The following is a 27366-nucleotide window of genomic DNA, read 5'->3' as shown; positions in this document are numbered from 1 at the left end:
AATTCGTCATTGGAAAACTTTTTGGTTGGATTTTTATTTCTCTTATTGGGCGTAACCAAAGAATGTCCAATTTTACCTGATGATCATGACAAATGGATTAAATTATGATCTGACAGTCTGAATTTATGATAGTGTCTGTGCACTTTGGTGATGCTAAATTGAAAATAAAGATCTTGGAGTCATTCCTTTCATTTTCGTAGTGGTAATTAGCAAGTGCTCAGGACTACTTGGCTTCAATTTTTTTTCTAAAAAGATTTATTGTCTTTTTTTATTTTCTCCATTCACAGATGAATTTTGAACTTGTTCTTTCGAAAGCATCAATGTTCTTGCCCAATTTGTGTTGCAAGATTATTGATCTTTTGCATCGCAGTTCTGAATTAATATTTTTGCTTGTAGCCGTATTGAGAAATAGATTTCGGAGTCATTTCTTTCATTTTAGTAATTGTAATTAGCAAGAGCTTAGGGCTTTTTGACTTCTTGTTTCTCTGCACCTCTGTCGAGTAACATCGTGCGTGCCTGTTATGAGTTTCTCCATTGGGATTTTCATTCTTGAATTCGTCTTATCTAGTTTCTACAATGTCGTCTCAATTTAAGAAGTTTGTAGTTTTCTTCAATTCTTGGTCTTTGTAGGGAAGACAACCAATGAATCACGTGAAGGTATCTAATGAAGGAAATCCATCAAATTTTAGTGCTTGTGTTTATTCATTTTCAAGCATTGGGTACTGTACCAGGGGGCGGACGTCAAACAGACCAGACGTCCGCATAACCACAACGATCTAACCATGTTATTCTTTCGCTCGCCATCTAGAGGGATCGGACATCAAACTACACTGCCGCTTGTCACTTGGATAAACAACATATGAGTCCAAGAGGTCGTACTGCCAACTAATCAGATTGTTTATCTAGGTCGATCGGTCGCAAGGCCAAACTTTGGAAGACCGGCAGTCACATAACCTATCTACTACTCACTCTGGATCTGTATTTATAGTTTTTGCTATGGGCTTGGGATTAGTGAAAAGTTAATCACGGCCCAAATTCAGCCCAATAGCTTTTAACCATTACTTACCTTAAATCTGATAAATTAGCGATGTGGCCGGCCGGTCTTCCAAAGTTTGGCCTTGCGACCGACCGGCCCACACAGGCAATCTGATTAGGGTGTTACTCCCTCCACCACCACATTTTCTCCCTCCACCTCCCCAATTCTATTACATATTTTTTGAATTACAAAACTAACCTTTTATAATTACACAAATAACCTTTTTATTTTTTAATCCTAATTATTTACTTTAACCCTAAAATATATCTTTCTACCCCTTCTCACCCACCTCCACACCCTCTCAGATTCTCACCCAAAACATTTGTTTCTCATCTTCCATTTTTCCTCACAATAGTGATGATATTTTTAATTTTTTTGTTAAACGCAATGCATATATCTCTCTGTGTTGTGTTATGTGTTGTGTTGTGCTCTGCGTTTTTTTGCTGTGTGCGTGTGTTGGGAGAAAGGAAGAAGATAACCAGGCCAAAAACGGATGTCGGGTATCCGTTTGGATCTGAAACAGATGTCGATATCCGTTGACGGATGTTGACATCCGTTTTCCCTTAAACGGATGTTGACATCCGTTGACGGATGCTCACATCCGTTTAAAGATTATACGGTTTATATTTTAGGATTTTATTACGCACCTTCACACCTCTGAACCTCTCACGCCTCTGAACCAGCACTTGAAGCACCACCACACTCACGGCTGAAGATGAATTGCTTTCCCCACTTTCAAAATCTTACTAAACACAAAGTCCACCACACTCTCACGTCACAATTCTATAAAAGAGAAGAAGAAGTAACCTGGGAAAAATAATAAAGAGAAAGAGGAAATAATGATAAAGAGAATGAATGTCACGTGAGATTTTAAATAATATTAACCCTAAAATTTTAATAAGGGTAAATTAGGAATGAAAGAATAAAAAAAGGGTTAAATATGTTTTTAGTCCCTAAACTATTGGTCGTTTCTGGTTTTCGTCCCTCTTCCAAAGTAAGGTACAATTTGGTCCTCATTCTTTAGAAAAACGTTCGTTTTAGTCCTCAAAATTTTGTTTTTAGTCCTCGTTTTAGTCCTCAAAACGTTCGTTTTTTCGACTAAAACGAACGTTTTTTAAAGATTGAGGACTAAATTGTACCTTACTTTGGAAGAGGGACGAAAACCAGAAACGGTCAATAGTTTAGGGACTAAAAACATATTTAACCCATAAAAAAAAGGGTAAAAGGGGAATGGGGTGGTGGAGGGAGTGAAATTTTTAGAACAAAGTAAACTAAAATCATATTTCGGAATTCAATTTTTATGCTTTTTCTGACTTGTATTGAGGTTCATCTTCGAGAACATAAAATGAAAAAAAAAAAAAAAATTGGCCAAAGCTTGACAAGTTCTTGATTATCTCAGAGAAGTGCATACATGAAATTGTCCAAATAGGCTGAAGAACAACAGGGGAAACTTCAAACACGTTATTTTTTCCGAACTCCTTAGACAACGTAAATGTTTATTATGAAACACAGAACCATCAAATCATGTTCCATCGATGAGAACATTTTTATATGGATTTTCAGTTTGTAATCTTCTTTTCTTGTTTTCGGTGCCACCTAAAAATATCAAAAGGCAAATTTCTTGTATTCATCGGCCTCAATAGCCATTTCTTCAATGCTCCTGTCTCTCTTTTTTTTATCCACCTGAAGTGCTTGATTCAACTCCTCCTTTTCGTTTATCTGCATCATCCAATAAAGAAAACATCACAACAAAGTTACATTATCAGATCTACCTGCAAAAAACAGACAAATTTTTTAAAAGGTAAAACAAAAATGTTCATCTTACATCCTCATAAATGTCATCATTGTTCTCATAATCACCAGTTTTCCGGGGAAGGATATGGATGTGAACATGAGGCACTGATTGCCCTGCCTGAGGTCCATCCTACAATTCATGAAGATGATTTTGTTAGGTTCAAAAATAGTCGAAGCATAACATGCAAGTCTTAGACAATTACAAGAGAATGACTATGAGACTTGGTAGAAACTAAAAAACACAGTTAAAGTCTTCTTCAGTTGTCTTACTTGGATACAAAATGTAAGTGATGAGGCCTTATGGTAACTCTCTAGCTGCCTACCAAGTTTCTTAGCTATGTACCATAAATCTATATTCTCTTCATCAGTGAGATCGGCAACACGCTTCACTTCGCGCTTAGGACAGACAAGAACATGTATATATATACTGTTAAGTTAAACAGGTTCAGCTTCAAATGGCTAATTGAATTGAGATTTTACTGTACAAAATTAGTTTTGAGCCTAATTCTTAGAGCTCTCAAGCAAACAACTATAAGAAACCATTATTAAATCAAGTGTGGTTCTTCTTTTGTTCTCTTCATATGGATACTGTAATCTGAAGGTATATGCAAACTATGTCATGATGATTCCCTAATGAGACAAACTAGTTTTATAACTCATGTTCACTCTTGTATTGAAAGCTAGTAATTATCTTATCGCATGGATCTTCAAAGTCAATAGTAACCATTGTTGTTTCGGCTGGATCCGGGCGGATCCTGTTAAAACACACTAACTTATTGTTGGAGACGGACCGGCGGACGACGAAGATTAACGAACGGACGACTGATGGCGATTGCTGGAAACGGGCGGACGCCTCTCTCCAGCTGATGCAGATTGGGCGGACGGTACAGTGATGGCCGAACGCTGTTCCTGGACGGGCGTCCTCCCTCTCCTAGCGCTGCTCCACACTCCCAGTTGGGGAGGGGCCGGGTACCTGCTAAAGGCACTCCGACGCTCAAGTCAGTTTTATGACAGAGCGATTGTAATGCGTGTATGCATCGTTATTCAAGTTGGTCAGAGTTCATACCTGAGACCTTTATTTATAGTGAGTTGTAATGGGCTTTTACCTTTTGGGGGCCTGGGGACGGTCCAATAATACCTTAATCTTCGTTAAGGACTTTAATGTGTCATTAGCATTTAACCGTGTAATCAGCAACGTGCGTCGGTTGGGAATGATGGTCGGTCAGGGATGTTACCCTAGGCGGGCGTCCAGCTCTCGGGCGGACGTCCAATCCTTGGGCGGACGTCCAGCTCTTGGGCGGTCGTCCACTCTTTGGGCGGACGTCCAGCTCTTGGGCGGTCGTCCACTCCTTGGGCGGACGTCCAGCTCTTGGGCGGACGTACAATCTTTGGGCGGGCGTCCGGCTCGTGAATGCGTACCAGATTATTGGGCGGACTGGCGGATGACGGACGTCCTTGGACGGACGTCCGGTTCCTAAGGACGCTCGGTCCAGACTGTTTGGCGGACGTCCGGATTATTGGGCGGACACGCCAACTTAGGCGGACGTCCACTTCTTGGGCGGACGTCCAGCTCTTGGGCGGTCGTCCACTCTTTGGGCGGACGTCCAGCCCTTGGGCGGTCGTCCACTCCTTGGGCGGACGTCCAGCTCTTGGGCGGACGTCCAGCTCTTGGGCGGACGTACAATCCTTGGGCGAGCGTCCGGCTCGTGAATGCGTACCAGATTATTGGGCGGACTGGCGGATGACGGACGTCCTGGGACGGACATCCGGTTCCTAAGGGCGCTCGGTCCAGACTGTTTGGCGGACGTCCGGATTATTGGGCGGACACGCCAACTTAGGCGGACGTCCACTTCTCAAATGGCTGGCCGCTCGTTCGGTCCAGCCTCCGGGGCGGACATTTTACCTTGCGCGGACGTCAAGCCTCGGGCGGACGTTCTACTTTGGGTAGACGTCCTCTATCGGTACATATGGCGCCGTCTATGTGGGCGTCCTTCCGTACGGCATCCGGCACCTCTGGTACATAAGCCCCCCAAGTCCTAGTGCACGTAGTGTGCGTAGGATTATAAATAATCATCTAAAACAAGAGAAGATTTGACGCCATGGTCATACATATTTCCCAGACGTTTCGTCCCTCGGCATTTTCCTGAAGAACACTTTTTGTGAGTGTAGAGAGTGCGGTGCTATCTTGTGGTGATAAAATTCCATGTGAGTTCTTCAAATTTTCTCTTACAAACAGGGGTTCTACCCGGTTGGCGGATGGGCATTTGGCCATTTAGGTGACGCTCTGCACTCCCTGGTACATACGTTCTGCCTTGGTTGGCTGGACGCTCGCCACATTGGACGGGCGTTCCATCTTGGGCGGACGTCCAAATGGCTGGACGCTCGTCCTGAATTCCATCTTTGGGCGGACGACCCCTCTTTGGGATGACGTTCTGTCTTGGTTGGCTGGACGCTCGCCATCTTGGGCGGACGCTCGTCATTTTGGACGGGCATGCCATCTTGGGCGGACGTCGTTGGACGCTCGCCACATTGGACGGGCGTTCCATCTTAGGCGGACGTCCAAATGGCTGGATGCTCGTCCTGAATTCCATCTTTGGGCGGACGGCCCCTCTTTGGGATGACGTTCTGTCTTGGTTGGCTGGACGCTCGCCATCTTGGGCGGACGCTCGTCATTTTGGACGGGCATGCCATCTTGGGCGGACGTCGTTGGACGCTCGCCACATTGGACGGGCGTTCCATCTTGGGCGGTCGTCCACATGGCTGGATGCTCGTCCTATGCCGGGAGGTCCTGTTATTACATAAGCCCCCCAAGCCCGAGCATAATTTTATTGTGCGAAGGGATTTTCTAGATGGCCTCCGAATTGCGGGGTCCTCGTGGAGGTCGACTTGGCGTACCCTGGAGGACAAATGGCCGGACGGTTGACTGCTGAATGCCAGATTTGGCTAAGTTATGGACGGCCAACTCTTGTTGAATGCCAGATTTGGCTAAGTTATGGACGGCCGGTCAATTCTGAATGCCAGATTTGGCTAAGTTATGGACGGCCGGCTCTTGTTGAATGCCAGATTTGGCTAAGTTATGGACGGCCGGTCAATTATGAATGCCAGATTTGGCTAAGTTATGGACGGCCGGCTCTTGTTGAATGCCAGATTTGGCTAAGTTATGGACGGCCGGTCAATTCTGAATGCCAGATTTGGCTAAGTTATGGACGGCCGGCTCTTGTTGAATGCCAGATTTGGCTAAGTTATGATTCTGAATGCCAGATTTGGCTAAGTTATGGACGTCCGGCTCTTGTTGAATGCCAGATTTGGCTAAGTTATGGACGACCGGCTCTTTTGCTTTCTTGCCCGGCCAAGCTGAGAGTTGTTCTCGTTGGAACACTCTTTTTCACCAGCTTGGTCTTACTGGGGTGGACGGTCCTTTTGCCCAACCAAGCTGAGAGTCGTTCTCTTTGGAACGCTCTTTTTCACCAGCTTGGTCTTGATGGGGCGGACGGTCTTTCGCTTCCTTGCCCGGCCAAGCTGAGAGTTGTTCTCGTTGGAACACTCTTTTTCACCAGCTTGGTCTTACTGGGGTGGACGGTCCTTTTGCCCAACCAAGCTGAGAGTCGTTCTCTTTGGAACGCTCTTTTTCACCAGCTTGGTCTTAATGGGGCGGACGGTCTTTCGCTTCATCGCCATTGTTGCCGGTTACCTGCACCATGAAGGGAACATAGCGAATTTCAAGTTTAAAGAAAGATGTGTCCGTACCTTGTAAGGCCGAAAATATGCTGTGGCCAAGTTGCCGAGAAGAGGTTGAGGTCGAACGGCCGAGACTGTGCTGAGGCCGAACGCTTTTAATCATGTGGAGGCCGAATGGCCGAAATCAGGATGAGGCCGAACGGTCGAGACAATGCTGAGACCGAACGGCCGAGGATATCTGGAGGCCGAATGGCCGAGATCATGCTGAGGCCGATCGTCCTTAAATATGGAGGCCGGACGGTCGATAATACACTGAGGCCGAGCGGGCCGATAATGTGTTGAGGCCGAGCGGGCCGATAATATGTTGAGGCCGAGCGGCCAATAATATGTTGAGGCCGGACGGCCGAGAGTTGAGGCCCAATGGCCGAGCGCCTGATGAGGCGTGATGGATGAGCGCTACTATAAGCTTTTCGGCCGGTCGTTGGCTACAGCCAAGTGGACGGGCGCTCTTTGAAGCTGGACGGACGGGTGCTTGAGTCCAGATTGGACGAACGCTCTTTGAATCCGGGCGGACGAGCGCTTAGGTCCGGATTGGACGAACGCTTAAGTCCGGCTTGGTTGGTCACCTGCAGTATAAGGGAAACATGATCGTATTTCTAGCTTAAAGGGTGTGTTCGTACCTTGTAAGGTCGAAAATATGTGTCCAAATGGCCGAGAATAGGTTGAGGCCGAACGTCCGAGATTATGCTGAGGCTGAACGGTCGAGACAATGCTGAGACCGAGCGTCCTTACATATGAGGAGGCCGAACGGGCCGAGGACATATGTCGTGCGGCTATGAAGTACTGGTGATGGGGTTGTCCGTGCTCATTTCTTGTGGTCACCTTTGGGTAACCGAAGTCACACGGCCCCACGGTGGGCGCCAAATGTTTCGGCTGGATCCGGGCGGACCCTGTTAAAACACACTAACTTACTGTTGGAGACGGACCGGCGGACGACGAAGATTAACGAACGGACGACTGATGGCGATTGCTGGAAACGGGCGGACGCCTCTCTCCAGCTGATGCAGATTGGGCGGACGGTACAGTGATGGCCGAACGCTGTTCCTGGAAGGGCGTCCTCCCTCTCCTAGCGCTGCTCCACACTCCCAGTTGGGGAGGGGCCGGGTACCTGCTAAAGGCACTCCGACGCTCAAGTCAGTTTTATGACAGAGCGATTGTAATGCGTGTATGCATCGTTATTCAAGTTGGTCAGAGTTCATACCTGAGACCTTTATTTATAGTGAGTTGTAATGGGCTTTTACCTTTTGGGGGCCTGGGGACGGCCCAATAATACCTTAATCTTCGTTAAGGACTTTAATGTGTCATTAGCATTTAACCGTGTAATCAGCAACGTGCGTCGGTTGGGAATGATGGTCGGTCAGGGATGTTACCCTAGGCGGGCGTCCAGCTCTCGGGCGGACGTCCAATCCTTGGGCGGACGTCCAGCTCTTGGGCGGTCGTCCACTCCTTGGGCGGTCGTCCACTCCTTGGGCGGACGTCCAGCTCTTGGGCGGTCGTCCACTCTTTGGGCGGACGTCCAGCTCTTGGGCGGTCGTCCACTCCTTGGGCGGACGTCCAGCTCTTGGGCGGACGTACAATCCTTGGGCGGGCATCCGGCTCGTGAATGCGTACCAGATTATTGGGCGGACTGGCGGATGACGGACGTCCTTGGACGGACGTCCGGTTCCTAAGGACGCTCGGTCCAGACTGTTTGGCGGACGTCCGGATTATTGGGCGGACACGCCAACTTAGGCGGACGTCCACTTCTTGGGCGGACGTCCAGCTCTTGGGCGGTCGTCCACTCTTTGGGCGGACGTCCAGTCCTTGGGCGGTCGTCCACTCCTTGGGCGGACGTACAATCCTTGGGCGAGCGTCCGGCTCGTGAATGCGTACCAGATTATTGGGCGGACTGGCGGATGACGGACGTCCTGGGACGGACGTCCGGTTCCTAAGGACGCTCGGTCCAGACTGTTTGGCGGACGTCCGGATTATTGGGCGGACACGCCAACTTAGGCGGACGTCCACTTCTCAAATGGCTGGCCGCTCGTTCGGTCCAGCCTCCGGGGCGGACATTTTACCTTGCGCGGACGTCAAGTCTCGGGCGGACGTTCTACTTTGGGTAGACGTCCTCTATCGGTACATATGGCGCCGTCTATGTGGGCGTCCTTCCGTACGGCATCCGGCACCTCTGGTACAATTGTAAATTTGTAATTGTATAACGAAGCTAAATTTGCTAATATGGTGACTGATCATTTATGGAGTGCCTTCCTTTAGATGCTTTTTGCAGTGTCTCAACTAATCATATAAAACACAGAATGTGTTGCTAACATCCTATTAAAAAGGATATGACCTGCAAATGGATAACAAAAGTCAATTAGCGAGTTAAATGATTCAAAAGTGTAAGTCATTTATAAAATTAAAATTAAAATCTATTATTAACACCAGTAAGACTTCACACAGAAAAAAGAGAAGATTTTTGAATAATTTGATTAATCTCAAATTTATGCAGTTCTATGATCGAAAACAAGAATTTATGCAGAAGATTTCTGAATCATAAGATTTTGTTGGTTTTCATTTTTTCATATATTGGTCGTCGAAACAAGAATAGAATGAAAATAAAATTGCAGTTTTATAACTATTTCAGAAAAGGAGGACATGAAAAGCTTACGAAAGCATTGTCTCAAACTAAATTCGCCTAATCTCTTCTTTTCTATGCATGCATACGAATTTCATAACACTACCAAACAATGGTTGAAAGAAAATGATTATGTCACTTTGAACATTGGTGATAGTTAATAAAGCATGATTGTAAGACAATTGAAAATATAAAGGAACAGCATACCTGGCACAGAAGGACGCAGGTTGACAAAGGCAAAAGAAAGATCAGTTGTATGGAACACTGAACTGTGGTGGATCTTGTGAGGCCCAAAATCATAGTATTCAACAGCCATCTAACAACATTGTTGTTCTCAATAATGCATAAAGATAAAAAGAAAATAGCAAGGGCTATATTTTTTATGACTTTCGGATGCTATCTTACCTTAATGGAAGGGGCAAGGGAGAGAATACTGCACCCGGTTAATGTATCAGAAATATGCACAGAATGCAATAAAAATGCAATCTGCTTTGAATTTATAGATGTACAAAATCTGTGGACTAGTTTTATCCATCAATTTATTGTAATTTATTCTTACCTACTCCTCCTTTAGTCTTCCCAAAAATATTTTTAAATATGGGAATGGTTAAGTCAATCAATGGTTGTTAATTGTGTGGCACCTAATCCTATATGAATAACATTTAAATTGAGATTTTCCTCTTTCACAACATGACTTAGATACTTCTTTAGAATATGTTCGAAAGGTTTCTTTATATGTATTTTTAAGAGAAAAAACAAAGTAAAAAGAACTAAGTATTTTTTTCCATAAAAAAATTATTTTTTTCACAAACTAAAAATAAACATTTTAGAAAGTTAAACAAATAAACCTCTTAACTTACAATTTTAATAATTTACTCTTTTTTTCTCTTTTAAGAGATTATAAAAATTTTCATTCAAATAAGCAATTTAATTTCAGAAGGGTATGCCTAAAAATAATTGGTTAACTCAGTTGCAACTAAAAAATAATTGTGTTGCATTTTGATGGATAAAAGCAAAGGGTTGAAATTGGTTTTGCAACTAAAAATAATTGAAATGTATTTAAATCAGAGTATGCATTGTATTTAAATCAGAGTATAGATGACTGGTTCTAAGCAACTGGTTTTAGTTTCAATCCTAAGAAGTTCACCATTGACCATAACTTATAAAATGGTCTGAAAAGAAACTAGAATTCTGTGTAAGTTAAATTTAACTCAATCTTACTGCCAACTTCTACAATTAAAGTTGTCCCTCTTCCCCCGTTTTTGTATTTTAATTTATTCATGTGATTGGTGGCCGTTGTGGATCTTCAAGAGAAAGCAGAAAGGAAAAAATTGATTATGAAAAGATTTGTGCGTCTCTCTCAACTAAAGATTTTTACCTGCTTTCTGAATGGAAACAAGAATAACTTGTTTGAAACTTTAGTTTCAACACTGCCAAGCAAAGTTAAGGCTAAAATAAAAAGAGGGACCAAATGCTATTATTTGAATAAGAACCAAATTGTCACCATTCTTTGAAACTTTAGTTCCATGCTACATGTAACAGTAAATAATAAGTTCCCCAGAAGACTAGAATTTGTGACTTGTATGGTTCAGCGCAACTCAAACCTCTATAATCTAAATCAGCTGCATAAAATTTTCAGTGACCCCAAGGAAGTGCATTACTGTTGTCTGCACACAGAAAATCTGGACATGATGCACACAATATTCATTTTCTACAGCAAGCCAACAGTTATACAAAAAGTTTTCTGTATTCATCTGCCTCTTGACTCATCTCATCAAGGGTTCTGTCTTTCCTCTCCTTGTCTAAGTCAAGCTTTTGTTTCAATTCCTTCTCCTTCTCATCCATCTGAACCAATGACAAACAGCAGATAAAGCTCATATCATATTCAAATAAAACACCATACTAAATCAGCAGCATAGCCACAGAAAAAAAAAATCCATCCTACTGCATCATATATCTCATCATTCTTCTCAAAATCACCACTTTTTCGAGGGATAAGATGAATATGAACATGGGGTACCGTCTGTCCTGCTTGGGGTCCATCCTGAGGTACAGAAATATAACTCAGTCATTTTTCAGAGTCACAAGTAGCATATCATCCAAAAATACAGTGTGTAATAGTAGGGGAATTTTTAAAAACATTTCAAATATAGCACCATAAATGATGTTGATAGTGTTCATCTATCAAAACTACCACTTCATCTATCAATACTCTATGTCAGTTTTGTACAATTTTGAACATTAAATTGCCGGCTCAAAAATCAAAAAATTGAACTGCCCCTTGGTATCGCTATTTGATCATCTCATCGATAGGGAATTTGCCTAACATCAATTACTGTAGATCACAACTATTTTCAAATTTCACCATGAGACAACTACAAATTATTAGACAATAAGTAACTTGGAAAAAATTATCCAGAGAACTAGTAAAATGCACATTCTATCCTCACATCTTAACTAACTTGGCATTCGGCAAACAATAGCCACGAAAAAAATAAGTATACCAACCAAGAATATTCATAGAAAAGAACTGAAACGATAAATAAACAGTCGTGCATTTGACATAAATATAAGAAAATAAGTTCTAAAACATCCCCCTTTCTTTTACTATAATAATGCTAACAAATAAGTGTGTTATTGTGTACATAATGAATTGAGAATGAAAAGAGAGAAACCAAGTATAGGTAAACAACAACAAGGAAATAAGAGAAAAAACAGAACAAAAAAAAGGTTAGTATCCATCTAATTTCTAGTTTGGTCAAAGGTAGACTCCGTTTTTACGTGATTGCAAATTTGTGACACACTGCCCAACTGGGACAGAACAACAAATATGAACTAAATCCTCTTTTAGAAAAAAAAAATGTTTCAAAGTAAACTCATGTAAAAGAAGAAAGAATTTAATCCAAAGCAGTTACAAGATAAATTATTAAACAAGCTGAGCATACTCCAAATGAGTCTTACTTGGATTGCCAGAGTAAGTGATGAAGCCTTGTGGTAGCTCTCAAGCTGCTTACCAACTTTCTGTGCAGTGAGCCATAAATCAGAAGTTTCATCCCCAGTGAGATCAACAAAACGCTTAACTTCACGCTTTGGACAGACGAGCACATGTAGGAACTGTTAAGCCAAACATTTACATAGCTGCTCGTAATCAAGCTTATAATATTACACCATGCAAAAAATCTCTAGTGATTAACTGTGAAACAAATATAACCACCAAAGTCTAGCCTACTTCATACTCTTTCAAATCAACGCATGAAGAACACAAATGAATCCCCTATGCCTAGATATGGTATATCAAACAATTAACTTCACGGATGGATAATCTAGCAACAATTATATAAAACATGATAAACCCATAAATCAAAAATAGGCACTGATAAAATACAGAAGTCCTATAAACAGACTCCCTAAAATGTCCATTGCCGTCAAGGGCTGAAAACCGCACAACATATTGTGCTGGAATTGCACATTTCTTATGCAATGCACTGCAATATCAGCATGCAACCAAACTCAGAATAACTATATGTTTGTGCTTGTTACTGATTTTTCGACCCAAATGAACAAGGTTTTAAATTGAGATCATTGTTGCAGTTTCACAGTGATCCTTAAGAAATTGCAGCCACAATTGCAGTCATGGCTAATCCAAAAACCTTTTATAGCCAAAAAAAGGCCCCTTTTTTAGAAAAAAAAAACATAGCTATGAAATTCACCCAATTTTGCCTAACATCACCATATTTGGAAATTCCCCCAATTAAAAGAATTTTTTGTTTAAAGGAATTAATGTGGGTACTAAATAATTTGCAACAACACATTCAAATTACTCAATCGACCGAAGTAGATCCAATTAAAATTTTCATTCAATCTCGAACTACCAAAAAGAATCTATCATCCCACCCCATCACTGTGTTATTGAATTGAACCCCATGTAAAGGATATGACCTGCAAAGGGACAAAGACGAGTAAATTATAAAAATGGGTTTTTCTTAATCTCAATAAAGGCACCAACTTCATAAACCAAACAGTAAAGAAAACATATTTTTTTATGGCTTCATTGTTTTCTGAATAATCAACCGATAAAAAACAAAAGGGAAAGTGAAAAAGGATACGCAAAACGAAGCGAATCATGGGTGTGTGAAGAAATAGGCAGTGTCGTGTTTTGTTACCAGGGAGGAGAGGACGAAGGTTGACCATGGCGTAGGAGAGATGTGTGGAGTAGAACACTTCAGTGTGGTGTATCTTGTATGGCCCAAAAGTGTAGTCTTCTTCTGCAGCCATCTGCGTGAAAGAGAAGAACAATGGTGATTGGAGAAGCGAGAAATTGCAGTGAGAAAAGGTTGATCGATGTTTACCTTAATGGAGGATGACCAAATTGGTCGGATTTGTAGCGATTTTGAAGAATGTGTCAAAAACCAACGTGGAATCTTCTTGCCAATGCAGGATACTAACACTGTTTGCATCTTCTAACCACTTCGACCAATATTTAACTTGTATCTTCATATATAAAATAAATCAGGATTTTTACACAAATTTCAATTTTATATTTTATATTCGTGAATTTACTCTTTCAATTTTAAAATAAAATATAGTCTATCATAGAAATTTAATATTTAGTAGTGATATTTGACTGTAGCAGACTTGGGGAAAAAATCAGTTCAAATAAATATTTCTTAGAACTTGGCAATAGATTTATCAATTTCAAGGTATTGGAAAAAATATTTCATTTAAATAATTTAGAGTTTGTGGTTTGAGAAATTGCTTATATTGGATTTAGTTATATATATTTCATAAAATATATACATAAGTTTTAAATTTTTAAACTAAATTAATTAACATTTCATAAACTATTTTTAATTTGTAGAGATACTGACAATAAGGACAAGTGGAAAATATATTTTTACACTTTTTTTTAATTTGCTAGAATAGGTTTAAAACTAGGCTTAATATCTTTGATTGTCCCTATTTTTGTTAGGTGTGTTCGATTTGGTCCCAGTTTTTTTTTCTATTCAACATTGTCCTAAAGAATATATTTTTTGTTCAATTTAGTCCTTTTTGTAAACAGTGTTTAAATCGTTAACGGCAAACAATCCAGGTGTGCACGAGACTAATGAGATGGCATATAACTTCTGCCACGTCACCATCTTCTTCAACCTTCAGCCTAAAATTAGGGTTCTGCATTTGGGGGAAACCTTCCCGCGCCTGTGCCGCGAGAAGAAGGAAAACGCTGCTCGCGGTTTTGCTTCAATGGAGGATGATTTCGCGAATTGTGCGGCTCATGGTAGCATGAAGAAGACGAACCTAGTTGTGTAAGAAAGCACTCATGGTGGCCGGTGGAGGCAAGCAGCGAGTTTCTTTGATTTGGGATTTTCTGAATTTCGTTGTGGTTCTCTGCAAGTTGGAGAATATGATGGCCTTAGAGCTTTGCGCGACGGCAACAAGGATTGTCGTGATGACGATGAAGCTCTCGATTTTGATGATTCATGGCTGATGTGCGAGAATGAAGATTAGAATGGAGTTCGAGATTAGGGTGTCTTGCGACATTATTGACAGTGAAGACTTAGCGGTTTGGGTGGTGCGATTCAACTTTCTCCGTTTCTAGGTGCTTTTGTTTGATTTGCAGGTATGAGATGCTGGCAGTGGCGGCTTGAGAAAATCCTATGATGGCGGAGGCGCGGAGGTGATCTGGGTAGCGCGGTGGCCTGAGGAGAGTTTCGTGATTTGGGGGAGAAGTACAAAGGTATTAAGCCTAAAAACTACAAGAAAAACAAATTTATTACATAAATTTAGGTATTTCAATTTTAAAAGGGACTTGTCCTAATAATTATAAATTGTGTACTGTATGACAAATTGACCGAACGATCATCAAATATGACCGATCGGTTTATCCGTCATTGGTCAACCTGGTCAAATGGTTTTCAAGGGCATTGGGCCGTAATTGGGCCCAATGCGCTAATCAGCTACTTCAAATGGTATTTGGACCAATGCTTTAGTTGTTACTGGGCCAGAGGCCCAGCATAAATTAAAATGATCAAAGAATAATCAAGAATATCTGATTAAAGATATTAATAAGATTTTTAGCCAGATTTTTAGGTAAGTTTGTTAATATTTTATTCTGTTTATATTTTATTGGGCTTATGTCATTTTAAGGTCCATGAGATCACCTATAAATACAAGGTGAGGACCAAAAGTCAGGTACGCTTTACTCACACTCTACTACTCTAAAATACTCACATAGTGATAACTCTTCACTGAATATTCAATCAAAGAGCCAAAGCTCTTCCACCACACGCCTAACTTGAGCGTCAAAGTGCCTTTTGCATGTACCTCCCCCCGTCAAGAAGGAGATCGATCGGTCGATGCCAAAGACCGAACGGTTAGCATCAGGAGACCGGGCGATTGCAAGGGAGTAGGCGATCCAGATTAAAAGAAGACAAGCGATTCAAGCATTCCAGGTGGCCAAAGGCAAGGAAGACGCGTTTGAACATGTTAGTCTCTCGGTCCCGTAAATTCGTACAAAAACATTTTGGCGCCCACCGTGGGGCCGAGAGCAAGCTGAAGAAACCCAATGATGACCACGAGAAACACAGAGGAGCAACAGAGTCCACGGGAACAGATCAGAGATATGCAGTGGAAACGCTAAGAGGAGATTACAGCACTAAGGGCGGAACGGGCCCATTCCGAACGACTGCATTCAACAGCCGTCCAACCACACCATTCTGAACGGCTACATTCAACAACCATCCAACAACACCAATCCGAACAGCTACATTCACCAGCCGTCCAACCACACCAAGTCGAGCGACATCCTATTGAAACTGCAAGGAAACAAGACGAGCGCTCGGTCTCAACATCACTACGGATCAACACCAGGAACTTTCAGCAAAGCTAAAGCTACACCACATGGGTGATCATCTCTATGTGAAATATCATCAACAAGATAAGTATTTTTGAAATATGAATATTTCATATGAAAATAAGAAATCTGTCCGGATATTATTTTATACCATTGTTTGAGTTTTATGATAAACGCTAGTAAAATCTAAATATCTGATTGATAAAAGATATTATAATAACTATTTAATATAGATATTAAAGATATTAAATAGTGGCTTTGATGTATTATTTATTATATATGATATATAATATATCATATAATATATAACTATAAATATAGTTATCTAATTGTTGTAATCGAAACATTTTTTGTTTGATTAAAATAATCAGAGAGATTATTATATTAGAGATAACTATCAATAACAATAATGTTGATGTAAAAATCAGAAAGATATGCGGGCACCTTTTTTATTCAGAGGAGATTGCGGTGCTAAGGATGGAACGAGTCCCTCCCGAGCGGTCCGCCTCAAACCAACAAAATTGCAATGGTCAAGATAGAAGGGAACCTAACCCCTGCAAACTGTTTGACTTACCAAACAGAGATTCCATTTCGGCCTCGCAGGTGCTCGGTCATCCGGCCTTACAAGTATTCGGCCATTTGGCCTCACAAGTGTTCAGCCACTCAGCCTTACAAGCATTAAGCCATTCGGCCTCATAGGTGCTCGGTCATCCAACCTCACATGTATTCAACCATTTAACCTCACAAGTGTTCAGCCACTCAGCCTTACAGGCATTCAGCCATTTGGCTTCACAGGTATTCGGTCATTCGGCCTCACAGGTGTTCGACCATTCGGCCTCACAGGTGCTCGGCCATTCGGCCTCATAGGTGCTCGACCATCCGGCATCACAGGTGCTCGTCCATTCGGCCTCACATGTGCTCGACCATTCGGCCTCACAGGTATTCGGCAATTCGGCCATCAGGTATTCAGTCCTTCGGCCTCAACTACTCAGCCTTCCATGGCCTCACGCTGATCGCTCTTATCCATATGACCGGAGAAAATTTAAGCAAAAATATATTACTTACAGGGTCACAAAGCATAAAACACCTACAACTCATCCGAGACACATATTAATGTGGCTTCCTCAATTTGACTTGCAAACGTTCAACCAAAGACCGAGTGGTCTTAGTTGCTTGGCCGATCGACCTTATAACATAACCTATTTTGACATTAATGCATTGGTTTGTTTGGCTACTCTTTTTCTCACCATGTAAAATTCGAGTTGTTATATTTTTTTCAGTGCAGGTGATAGGATCCTGCAAACCACAAAGCCAAGAGGTAAAGCCCTCTCACTAGGAAGTTCTCCAGAAACTCCTAGTGCACAGCCGAACGGTAAAACCCGTTCCCTAGGAAGAACTCCTAGGTCAAAGTCACAAAGCCAAGAGGTAAAGCCCTCTTAATAGGAAGTTCTTCAGGAACTCCTAGTGCAAAGCCGAACGGTAAAGCTCGTTCCCTAAGAAGAACTCTTAGGTCAAAGCCAAAGCAAAGAGGTAAAGCCCTCTCGCTAGGAAGTTCTCCAGGAACTCCTAGTGCAAAGTCGAACGGTAAAGTCCGTTCCCTAGGAAGAACTCCTAGGTCAAAGTCAAAGCAAAGAGGTAAAGCCATCTCACTAGGAAGTTCTCTAAGAACTCCTAGTACAATGCCAAACGGTAAAGCCCGTTCTCTAGGAAGAACTCCTACGTCAAAGCCAAACGGTTACAAACGTTCTTTGTAGAATCTAATCTGGCCTTATAAAACGGACCGAACGGTCTATCATCAAACAGGGATAAATAAAGCCTAATAGTCTTGGACTGAAGAAGGCATGGACAAAGGCCGAACGGGCTCTCAATAAACGAATGCTGGTATAACACAACAACAGGTAAACAACTCACTAGTCATCTAACAACCCTGGACGTTAAACACCGAGCGGGTTGGTTGTTCCCGTTGTCTAGCAACCCTGGACGTTAAACACCGAGTGGGTCGGTCGTTCCCGTCATCTAGCACACTTGGACGTTAAACATCAGTCACCCAGCGACCCTGGGTAGTAAAGCTGAACGGTCATTTGCTCCAGTCACCCAACAACCCTCTATAGTAAAGTCGAACGAGCATTCACTTCATTCACTCAGCAGCCCTAGGTAATAAACCGAACAGGGGGATCTTTAACTATCTTCCTCAACCGAACGGTCCTGTTCACATGGTTCTCGACTACACGGGAAAAAGTTATGAAAAGAGCGCCCCTCAAACCACCATTCAACAAACACATAAAGGTACACTCTCCATTGCAGCAAAAACAGCCTCCCTCAAACTCGTAAGTCATCTAGTTAATCAAGGCTAAAGCCGAACGATTAAACTCGGACTTGGGGGGCATAATGTATTGTATGACATATTGACCGAACGGTCATCAAATATGACCGATCAGTCTATCCGTCATTGGTCAACCTGGTTAAATGGTTTTCAAGGGCATTGGGTTGTAATTGGGCCCACAACGCTAATCAATTGCTTCAAATGGTATTTGGATCAACACTTTAGTTGTTATTGGGCCAGAGGCCCGACATAAATTAAAATGATCAAAGAATAATCAAGAATATCTGATTAAAGATGTTAATAAGATTTTTAGGTAAGTTTGTTAATATTTTATTTTGTTTATATTTTATTGGACTTATGTCATTTTAAGGTCCATGAGATCACCTATAAATATAAGGCCAGGGCCAAAAGTCAGGTATGCTTTACTCATACTCTACTACTCTAAAATACTCACATAATGATAACTCTTCACTGAGTATTCAATCAAAGAACCAAAGCTCTTCCACCGCACGCTTAACTTGAGTGTTGGAGTGCCTTTTGCAGGTATCTCCTCCCGTCAAGAAGGAGATTGATCGGTCGACGCCAAAGACCGAACGGTTAGCATTAGGAGACTGAGCGATTGCAAAGAAGTAGGCAGCCCAGATTAAAAGAGGACAGGCGATTCAAGTATTCCAGATGGCCAAAGACAAGGAAAACGTGTCGGAACATGTTAGTCTCTCGGTCCCGTAAATTCATACAAAAACAAATGGTATTGTTAAAATGAGAAGTAGAGTTCACAGAACATGTTTGATATTAGAAAGTTTTTCTATTTTCTATAACAGGTGTAGGAAAAGATCAATTATCCATGAATTAGAAATGTTTTAGATAGTATAACTTAAAATATATTTTAAATTATGAAATTTAAAAATTAGTCACATTCTACATGTTAATCTAAAATGTACATTTTAGATTAAGTAATTAAAAAATCTAAAAATATATTCTTACGAATTACATATTTAAAATTTTGAAACATATGATAAACTATGCAATTTGAAAAAGCATTTTAAATTATGCAATTTGAAAATTTGAAAATGTATTTTAAAATACACAATTTATAATATATTTTTAAATTACACAATTGGAAAATATGTTTGAATTCTGAAATGCATTTGTAAATTACATAAGAATTTTTTTCAGATCCGAACACATATTTTGGATTGTATACCAAAACATGTTTCCTGATTCCATAAACTAAGGGTATGTTAGACATTTCACATACTAATGCAGATGCCTGAAGAAACTATAAGGTACGAAGAAAAACTATGGGCTTAAAGCCCGGTCCAAAACAGTTTTTTCTCTCCCCACCGCTCTCTCTCTTTGTTTTCTCTATCCACATTCGTTATCTAGTGAGAGTGGGACTTCTGGTGTTGCTCAACGCACACAACAATGGCGTCAGTTTCAGTCATGGCTACGAGCAGCGATAGCAGGTGGTCCATGTCTTCCTTGCGCTCTGCTTTACCCTCTCCTTCTACTCCTCCCTCTTCACTTTCCTCTTCAGTGCGCTTCTCTGTCGCCGCATCTTCTTTGTCTTCTTCAATGAAACTCCGAATTTCTCGAACCAAACCCAAATCCCTTCTCACCACTTTCACCGGTCTAACCCCTCTTAACCCCCTCTTCTTCTCCGCTCCTTCTTCTGCTTCAGGTACTCACTCACAACCACCCATTCCCCTTTCTATCTGCTTTTCTTTTAATGCGTTGCGTTGCTATTACTCGGTTTTGTTTTGCTATCTTCTTCAACAGGGTTGTGTCAATTAGACTTATTGCTTCGTTGATTTATCTTCATTTCTGGTTGATGTTTTGTTTATACTTTATCGTTTTTAAACAATTATCAGTTGTTCACAGAAAAACTCTAAATAGTTCTATGATTGAATCCGTTGTGGAGAGCATTGCATTGTGTGAGGAAAAGAGGGTTCATTTGGTGTTAGATTTATTGATTACAACTGTGAAAGGAACTTTTGGGATATTGAAATCCATTAGCATTTAGATGCTTAAGCCTTCAAATTTAGTTAACTGTTGTTATTTGTATTTTGATTTGAGTTTAATTCTTTGCACTTTTTTGCAATACTAACCAGTGATCGTAGTAAATGTAACTTGTATAATATTTATTGTTAAATTTGACAAACTCATCATTATAAAGATTTGTGATTGGGTGAACTTTTCTCTACAAATAATTACTCAAGAGTTTAGTATACATGCATTCGAAACTCTATCCACCAATCACATGGCTTTGGATATTGGAAATAAAGTGAAAATGATGCAGTATTTTTAAGTATTTCTAAAAGTACAAAAATGTGTTTTCAAATTAAGCAGTCTTTGTGGTATGGCTGGTTAAAGTGGTATATGCTTGGTTCTCCTTAATTATAGATTTTTTATTTTAAACTTGTATGTGAAAAAGACATCTAATGCGAAAGCTAGTTCCACCATCTTATGGATGTCTTTGGTTCAAATTAAATTTTCTCCTACAGACAGTGCATGTGATTTAACCATAAAAAAGTAGTCCTTGATCTGATAGGCCTCTTCCTCTTGTTGGATAAAGTGAAGAAATCATATTCTAACATTGCCTTTGAGGTTGTTCTGAGTGAATAATCTATGCTTCCCAATTGTACCCATTATACTATGAAATATAGTAGTCCTGTTTCCTTTGGCATCAATTCCAATTTCATCTCCATGTTACAGAATACACCGGCTTTGATCACTCCTTCACCATTATTGACAATGGTGGTCGAGTATTTGCCATGAGACATGGGAGGCGGGTACCCAAACTCAACAGGCCACCTGATCAGCGCCGTGCGCTTATTCGAGGCCTTACAACTCAGCTCCTCAAATATGGTCGTATCAAGACCACCAGAGCAAGGGCCAGCGCAATTAGGAAGTATGTTGATAAAATGATAACTTTAGCAAAGGATGGATCCCTTCATAAAAGGAGACAAGCCCTTGGGTTCATCTATGAGAAGCAGATTGTACATGCTTTATTTGCAGAGGTGCCAGAGCGTTATGGTGAAAGAAATGGGGGTTACACGAGAATTATAAGAACCCTACCAAGACGAGGTGATAATGCACCTATGGCATACATTGAACTTGTGTAACCATCACCTATGTTTGGGTGCTATTATCAGCAATCTCACTGCAATGTTGAGCTTGGCTATGTATCCATCGGCAACAATGATTCTACATTTTGTGTATTATGCATTTTTTATTAGTTTTAGTCTGTGTATCGTTTTGTGTATTTAATGACAAACAACAGCCACTGTGATCTGAAGTGATCATCTGCAGAAGTTCATAGATTCACTTATCTGTTAAGATTACGGATGTTTTAAGTGTGTTTGTATTTTTTATATGCTTTTTTGACTACTCTGTTTACGGGTCTTGCTGTAATAATTCTAGACACACAGCATTTCTGATATCAGGTCATTATCTGCATAAGGTCAAGTATTCACTCATGTTTTAAAAATTCAAAGGTTTGTGTATTTTTCCAGTTCTCATGTTGCATCTCTTGACTAAACTTATGGAGAAACAGTTATTAGGTAATTATAGAAGAAGAAATTATAATTTGGATTCTATTGATTTTTTGTGTTATCTTTCTAGTGTGTACCTTTAATATATTTGTAAATATAAAAAAATTAGTATATTTTGAAGACAAACAACATAACAAATTTCAGTGGACTCTGAATTTAAAAAAATATACTTTTACTAAATAAAAGTTAGTTTATATTTAAGTTAAGTTATAGAAAATATATAGTATCAACTTTTTTTTCTTCAAAATGTTGACTTTGTATCATATTAATTTTTATTTATGAAATGATTTATTTTATTGTGTTTTTTTATCTTATCACAATTTTGTCAAGAGTGAAATTTTGTTTTGTTAATAATATATGTTTTTTTAATTTATGTTAGTATTTAATTTTCATGTTTAATTTTCATGTTTACTATGGATTAATTTCATTGATATATTAGGAAATATAATTTTAAGGTAAAATTGAAATTAATATTTAAAAGATGTTTATATCCAAGTAGAAAATGTAATTTACTAGTAATCTTATACTCTTTTTAAAGCATAACTTCACTTTTTTGATATAAAAGTGAAATTGAAATGATTATTAATGATTTTACTTTTTGATATAAAAGTGGAATTGAGACGATTACTAATATATTAAAGAAGTGGAACTAGTCTTAACAAATTTTAAATAATTTATTTTACATTTCCTTATGTTCAACATTTCCTTGTGTTTTTATATATGTTTGATTGATATATGAAAAAAAAAAGTTGTTGTCATGCACAACTTCTATATGAGAGAACCATATTAATATTTATTATTTGCTATGGTGCGACTATGCACTTGTAATAGGTTTTGCCATCAATATGAACTTTTTGTTAAATAAATTAAATTAATTAAATAAATAGAATAATAAATAAAAAACATAAGGTTGTAAAGATTTTACTAAATAAATTAAATAACTAGAATAAAAAATAAAAATAAAGTTATAAACACTTCACTAAATTAATTAAATAAATCAAAACAAATAAAAAAAAGTGAGCCTACAAACACTCACTAAATAAAATTAATAAATACAAAAATAAGGTTATGAACATCTCAATGAATAAATTAAATAAACAGAATAATAAAATATAAGTAAAATAATAATAGAACATAAAATAAATAAATATAATTAAATGAAATATATAAAAATAATAAATATCTAACTTTCTTTATCTCAAAATAAATTGTTTAAGCTAAATTTGAATACTCAATATTTTAAAATCTGATTAATAATTTTTTTTAAATGAAAACAATATGTAGGCATGGAAGAAGAAAAAATATTTACATTCTTGTTCTCTCAACTATCAATTATAAAAGTTTATATTATTATTGCATTAATATTTTAGTATTTTTTTTTTCATGTTCATTTACATGTTTTGCATAAATTCACAAGTCTTTCTACAATATTATAAAATATGTATTCATTATTCATGACGTAAAAATGCTAATTTAAATTGTCTCATTCAAATAAAATAATTTTAAATTAGATTGATATAATTTTAATAAATTTGTATGTTTTAAAAATTCTAAAATTCTCTTTCCAATCCTTATCAATAACGATTAATATAGTAACATATGTTTAGTTATTATTGGATTTTTTCCACTGTTTCAAGTTTATACGAAGATCAATGTAATATAATTTTATTTAAAAAAAAGAAAATTAATGAAAAATTACATGTTAAAGAAGTGAAGTTAATTAAGTTAATTAACAAATGTTGTGGTATTATTTTAGAAGAGGAAGACAAAAAAGAGAAAGAAAGAAAAACTGACTGTGATAGAAATAAATGAAGTAATGAAGAGTCTAAAATTAAAGATATAGCATGAAACTTTGACAATAGAAGCATCACACCAAATTAAAATCAACTTGAAAACAACTTATAAATATTTATTATGTTTTAAGATTTTAATTAATTAAACAAAATTTTGGAAAATCTAATCCAATGCATTTGTGCATAAATTAGCATAACCATATTACTACTACCTTCTTAAAAAAAGTAAATGAATGGATGTAACTTGAAGGCCATCCAATTTCCACACTGCATATAAACTGTAAAGGAGAAGATGCTGTTACATGTGAATAATTAAAGTCATGATTTCCATTAACTAAACTGTTATGCTTAATTGCATTTCATGAGACGAAGATGAACAGATGTAGTAATTTAATACATTTTTAATAAGTGTTTAAGGTGATTTTCGTATTTCACGGTTATATAAAAAAATCATCATGTGGTATTCTAAATTTAGAATTCAATTCCTGTGTAGAGTATCATATCAGTCTTCACTCACTTTGAAAGCAAGCAATGGCGAAAGAAGATCAGGGACTTGCCATAGGAATCGACCTTGGCACAACCTACTCCTGTGCTGCAGTGTGGCGTGAACATCATCGTCGAGTGGATATCATTCATAATGACCAAGGCCATAACACCACTCCTTCTTTTGTTGCTTTCACAGACCATGAAAGGTTGATTGGTAATGCTGCTAAAAACCAGGCTGCCACCAATCCACAAAACACTATCTTTGGTATATTTTCTACTCTTTCAACTATTAGTGCATTCCTTGTATGATTATTTCATGTAATTTTTTTATCTTAACGAGGTGAACATTTTTGTAAAACTTTTCAGATGCCAAGAGGTTGATAGGTAGAAAATACAGTGATCCTGTTGTTCAGAAAGATATGATGTTATGGCCATTCAAGGTTGTTGCTGGTGCTAATGACAAACCTATGATCACCCTTAACTATAAGGGTAAGGAGAAACAATTTTGTGCTGAGGAAATTTCATCCATGGTCCTGGTGAAGATGAGAGAGATTGCAGAGAGCTATTTGGAAACCAGGGTGAAGAATGCGGTGGTTACTGTGCCTGCTTATTTCAATGACTCTCAGCGTAAGTCTACCATAGATGCTGGAACCATTGCTGGCCTTAACATCATACGTATAATCAACGAACCAACTGCTGCAGCTATTGCATACGGTCTTGACAGAAGGAATAATTGTGTTGGAGAGAGAAACGTTTTCATTTTTGATCTCGGTGGTGGTACTTTTGATGTTTCTATCCTAACGATTAAGGGTAAGATGTTTCAAGTTAAGGGAACAGCTGGAAACACTCACCTTGGAGGAGAGGACATTGATAACAGAATGGTGAACTACTTTGTGGAGAAAATAAAGAAAGAAAAGAAGTTGGACATTAGTGGAAACCCTAGAGCGTTAAGGAGGTTGAGAAGTGCCTGTGAGAGGGCCAAAAGGACACTATCACATGCTGTCAGTGCCACAATTGAAGTAGATGGTTTATCTAATGACAATGACTTTTTTTCTTCAATCACTCGTGCAAGATTTGAGGAAATCAACATGGAGCTATTTAACCAGTGTATGGAGACAGTAGATAGGTGCCTTGCTGATGCAAAAATGGAGAAGAGAAGTATGCATGATGTTGTTCTTGTTGGTGGGTCTTCTAGGATTCCCAAAGTTCAAGAATTATTGCAAGATTTCTTTGAGGGAAAGGATCTGTGCAAAAGCATAAACCCTGATGAAGCTGTAGCCCATGGTGCTGCTGTGCAGGCTGCTTTGTTGAGTGTAGGTATTAAGAATGTTCCAGACATGGTGTTGCTGGATGTAACACCGTTATCACTTGGTATTCATGTAATGGGAGATATGATGAGTGTAATGATTCCAAGGAATACTACTATTCCTGTGAAGAGGACGCAACAATATTTGACAAGTGTAGATAACCAATCATCTGTTAAAATAAAGGTTTACGAGGGTGAGAGAACAAGAAGCAGGGAAAACAATTTGTTGGGTTCTTTTAAACTTTCTGGCTTTCCTCGAGCTCCTAGGAACCATCCTTTTGATGTGTGCTTTGCCATAGATGAAAATGGTATACTATCTGTCTCTGCTAAGGAAGAAACAACTGGCATCAGCAATAAGATGATCATAACCAATGACGTAGATCGACTGTCAGCGGAAGAAATCTATAAAATGATTCAAGAAGCAGAGGAATACAAAGCTGAAGATAAGAAATTCCTTAGGAAGGCCAAAACAATGAATAAAATTGATGACTATGCTTACAATATAAAGAAAGCTTTGGAAAAAGAGAATTTCAGTTCAAAAGTTTGCTCAGAAGACAGGGAAAAGATCAGTTCTGCAATAACTAAGGCCACAGAGTTACTTGATGGTGATCAGCAGGATGAGGAAGTAGATGTGTTTGAGGATCATCTGAAAGAACTTATTAACCTCTTTGAACGCTTTGTTGAAAAGTCTGATTAGGTGTTTTTTAGCTTAGAATTTTGTTGTGCTGAATTGTTATTTTATGTTTGATGAATGCAAACTTTTATGTGGAAAAATGTGGTTTTGTTAAAGCTTTTGGACAATGGAAGATCGAATTAAATACACTTGTTTACAAGAATAAAATTCTCAAAATACTTTTATTTTATGCAGAACTCATACCGGATGAAAAATAAAGTTTATTTAACCACTTGAATTAAAAGAAAGAGTTGATTTACTTTTATTATTAGAATCACATATTTAGAATTTTAGTTATTACTTTATGGATAAGTTGTGTGGCATTTATGTTCCTGGTTGATCATAATTTCTGATTCAATTTCCCCAAATATACGTACAAAAAATGTTGCTTCTGCTACACCACTGTTAATTAGAGGGTGTTCGAAAAGCTCATGTAAATTTTATCTGAATTTATGATTTTTAACGAGTATTTTTAATTTTATTTTTAATAAATTTGTAATCAAGTTTACGATATTAAATTTTGTTCTGGTCTTTACAAGACTCGCCTAACATAGTCACACTCAATGATAAAAAAAATTAGTTTTATTTTATTTGTTAAATTTTCAAAAAAGTATTACCAATACCAAAACTACTTTCATTACTGTCGACAAAACAATATTCATAATATTTAGTACATAATTAATGAAAATATGTAATAAAGTTACTACTTCTATTTAACTATGCAATTTAAAGTTATTGCATGTTTTTTTTATGAAAATAACTTCACCTTTTTATGTCAATTTGAAATTTTCTATATAACTAAATCCATAGATATCTTGAAACCGAATGAGTATTTTTTTTTCACCTAGCTAACACACACTTATGTAAGAAGATCCTAATTAATTTATGTTTAGGTAATGGTGTTTTATAAGGTAGTTTCAAGTATGAAAATAAATTCGTTATTGTTAACACCTCTAGTTTATGCCTTATTACTATATCAAATGTAAAATATTAAAATTTGAAAACACGATCCGTATGCATATTTTTTCTTTTTCTTTTAATGAATAAAACCGATTATAAATAATATTTTAAATGAATCTGTTATATCTACAATTCAATTGATCAAAATAAAAAGTAAGAAATATATAAAATAATGAATTAGACAAGAACATAAAACTTCTCAAATATGAAGATAGTAAAGAAGATTAATATTATAATTA

The 27366-nt window shown here is 38.5% G+C and overlaps 4 protein-coding genes across 4 annotated transcripts; 2 read left to right on the top strand and 2 right to left on the bottom strand.

Annotated features, from left to right (window-relative positions):
* Positions 1 to 2360: 2360 nt before the first annotated feature.
* LOC124840476 (bifunctional bis(5'-adenosyl)-triphosphatase/adenylylsulfatase FHIT-like) lies at positions 2361 to 9660 on the bottom strand. Its single transcript, XM_088114793.1, has 5 exons — positions 9588 to 9660; positions 9388 to 9498; positions 3101 to 3247; positions 2862 to 2960; positions 2361 to 2755 (listed from the first exon to the last, which is right to left on the bottom strand). Exons 2-5 carry the CDS (start codon positions 9496 to 9498, stop codon positions 2642 to 2644), a joined length of 471 nt encoding a protein of 156 aa, XP_087970919.1. The 5' UTR covers positions 9588 to 9660; the 3' UTR covers positions 2361 to 2641.
* A 972-nt stretch (positions 9661 to 10632) lies between these two features.
* Positions 10633 to 13673, bottom strand: LOC124826060 (bifunctional bis(5'-adenosyl)-triphosphatase/adenylylsulfatase FHIT). The gene is made up of 5 exons (XM_047298819.2): positions 13532 to 13673; positions 13344 to 13457; positions 12144 to 12290; positions 11128 to 11226; positions 10633 to 11027 (listed from the first exon to the last, which is right to left on the bottom strand). Exons 1-5 carry the CDS (start codon positions 13637 to 13639, stop codon positions 10911 to 10913), a joined length of 585 nt encoding a protein of 194 aa, XP_047154775.1. The 5' UTR covers positions 13640 to 13673; the 3' UTR covers positions 10633 to 10910.
* Positions 13674 to 19681: 6008 nt separating this feature from the next.
* On the top strand, positions 19682 to 21795 carry LOC124826059 (Ribosomal protein L17 family protein). Its single transcript, XM_047298818.2, has 2 exons — positions 19682 to 20036; positions 21071 to 21795. The coding sequence occupies exons 1-2, from the start codon at positions 19781 to 19783 to the stop codon at positions 21478 to 21480; spliced, it is 666 nt and encodes a 221-aa protein (XP_047154774.1). The 5' UTR covers positions 19682 to 19780; the 3' UTR covers positions 21481 to 21795.
* A 2438-nt stretch (positions 21796 to 24233) lies between these two features.
* On the top strand, positions 24234 to 26262 carry LOC124826058 (heat shock cognate 70 kDa protein 2-like). Its single transcript, XM_047298816.2, has 2 exons — positions 24234 to 24453; positions 24555 to 26262. Exons 1-2 carry the CDS (start codon positions 24234 to 24236, stop codon positions 26189 to 26191), a joined length of 1857 nt encoding a protein of 618 aa, XP_047154772.1. The 3' UTR covers positions 26192 to 26262.
* Positions 26263 to 27366: the final 1104 nt, after the last annotated feature.

This window comes from Vigna umbellata, chromosome 5 (assembly GCF_029865625.1).
Source record: "Vigna umbellata cultivar VRB3 chromosome 5, Vumbellata_1.0, whole genome shotgun sequence".
Taxonomy (NCBI): Eukaryota; Viridiplantae; Streptophyta; class Magnoliopsida; order Fabales; family Fabaceae; genus Vigna; species Vigna umbellata.
The sequence above is the reverse complement of the archived record's forward strand: the minus strand, read 5'-3'. Positions and strand labels throughout refer to the sequence as shown.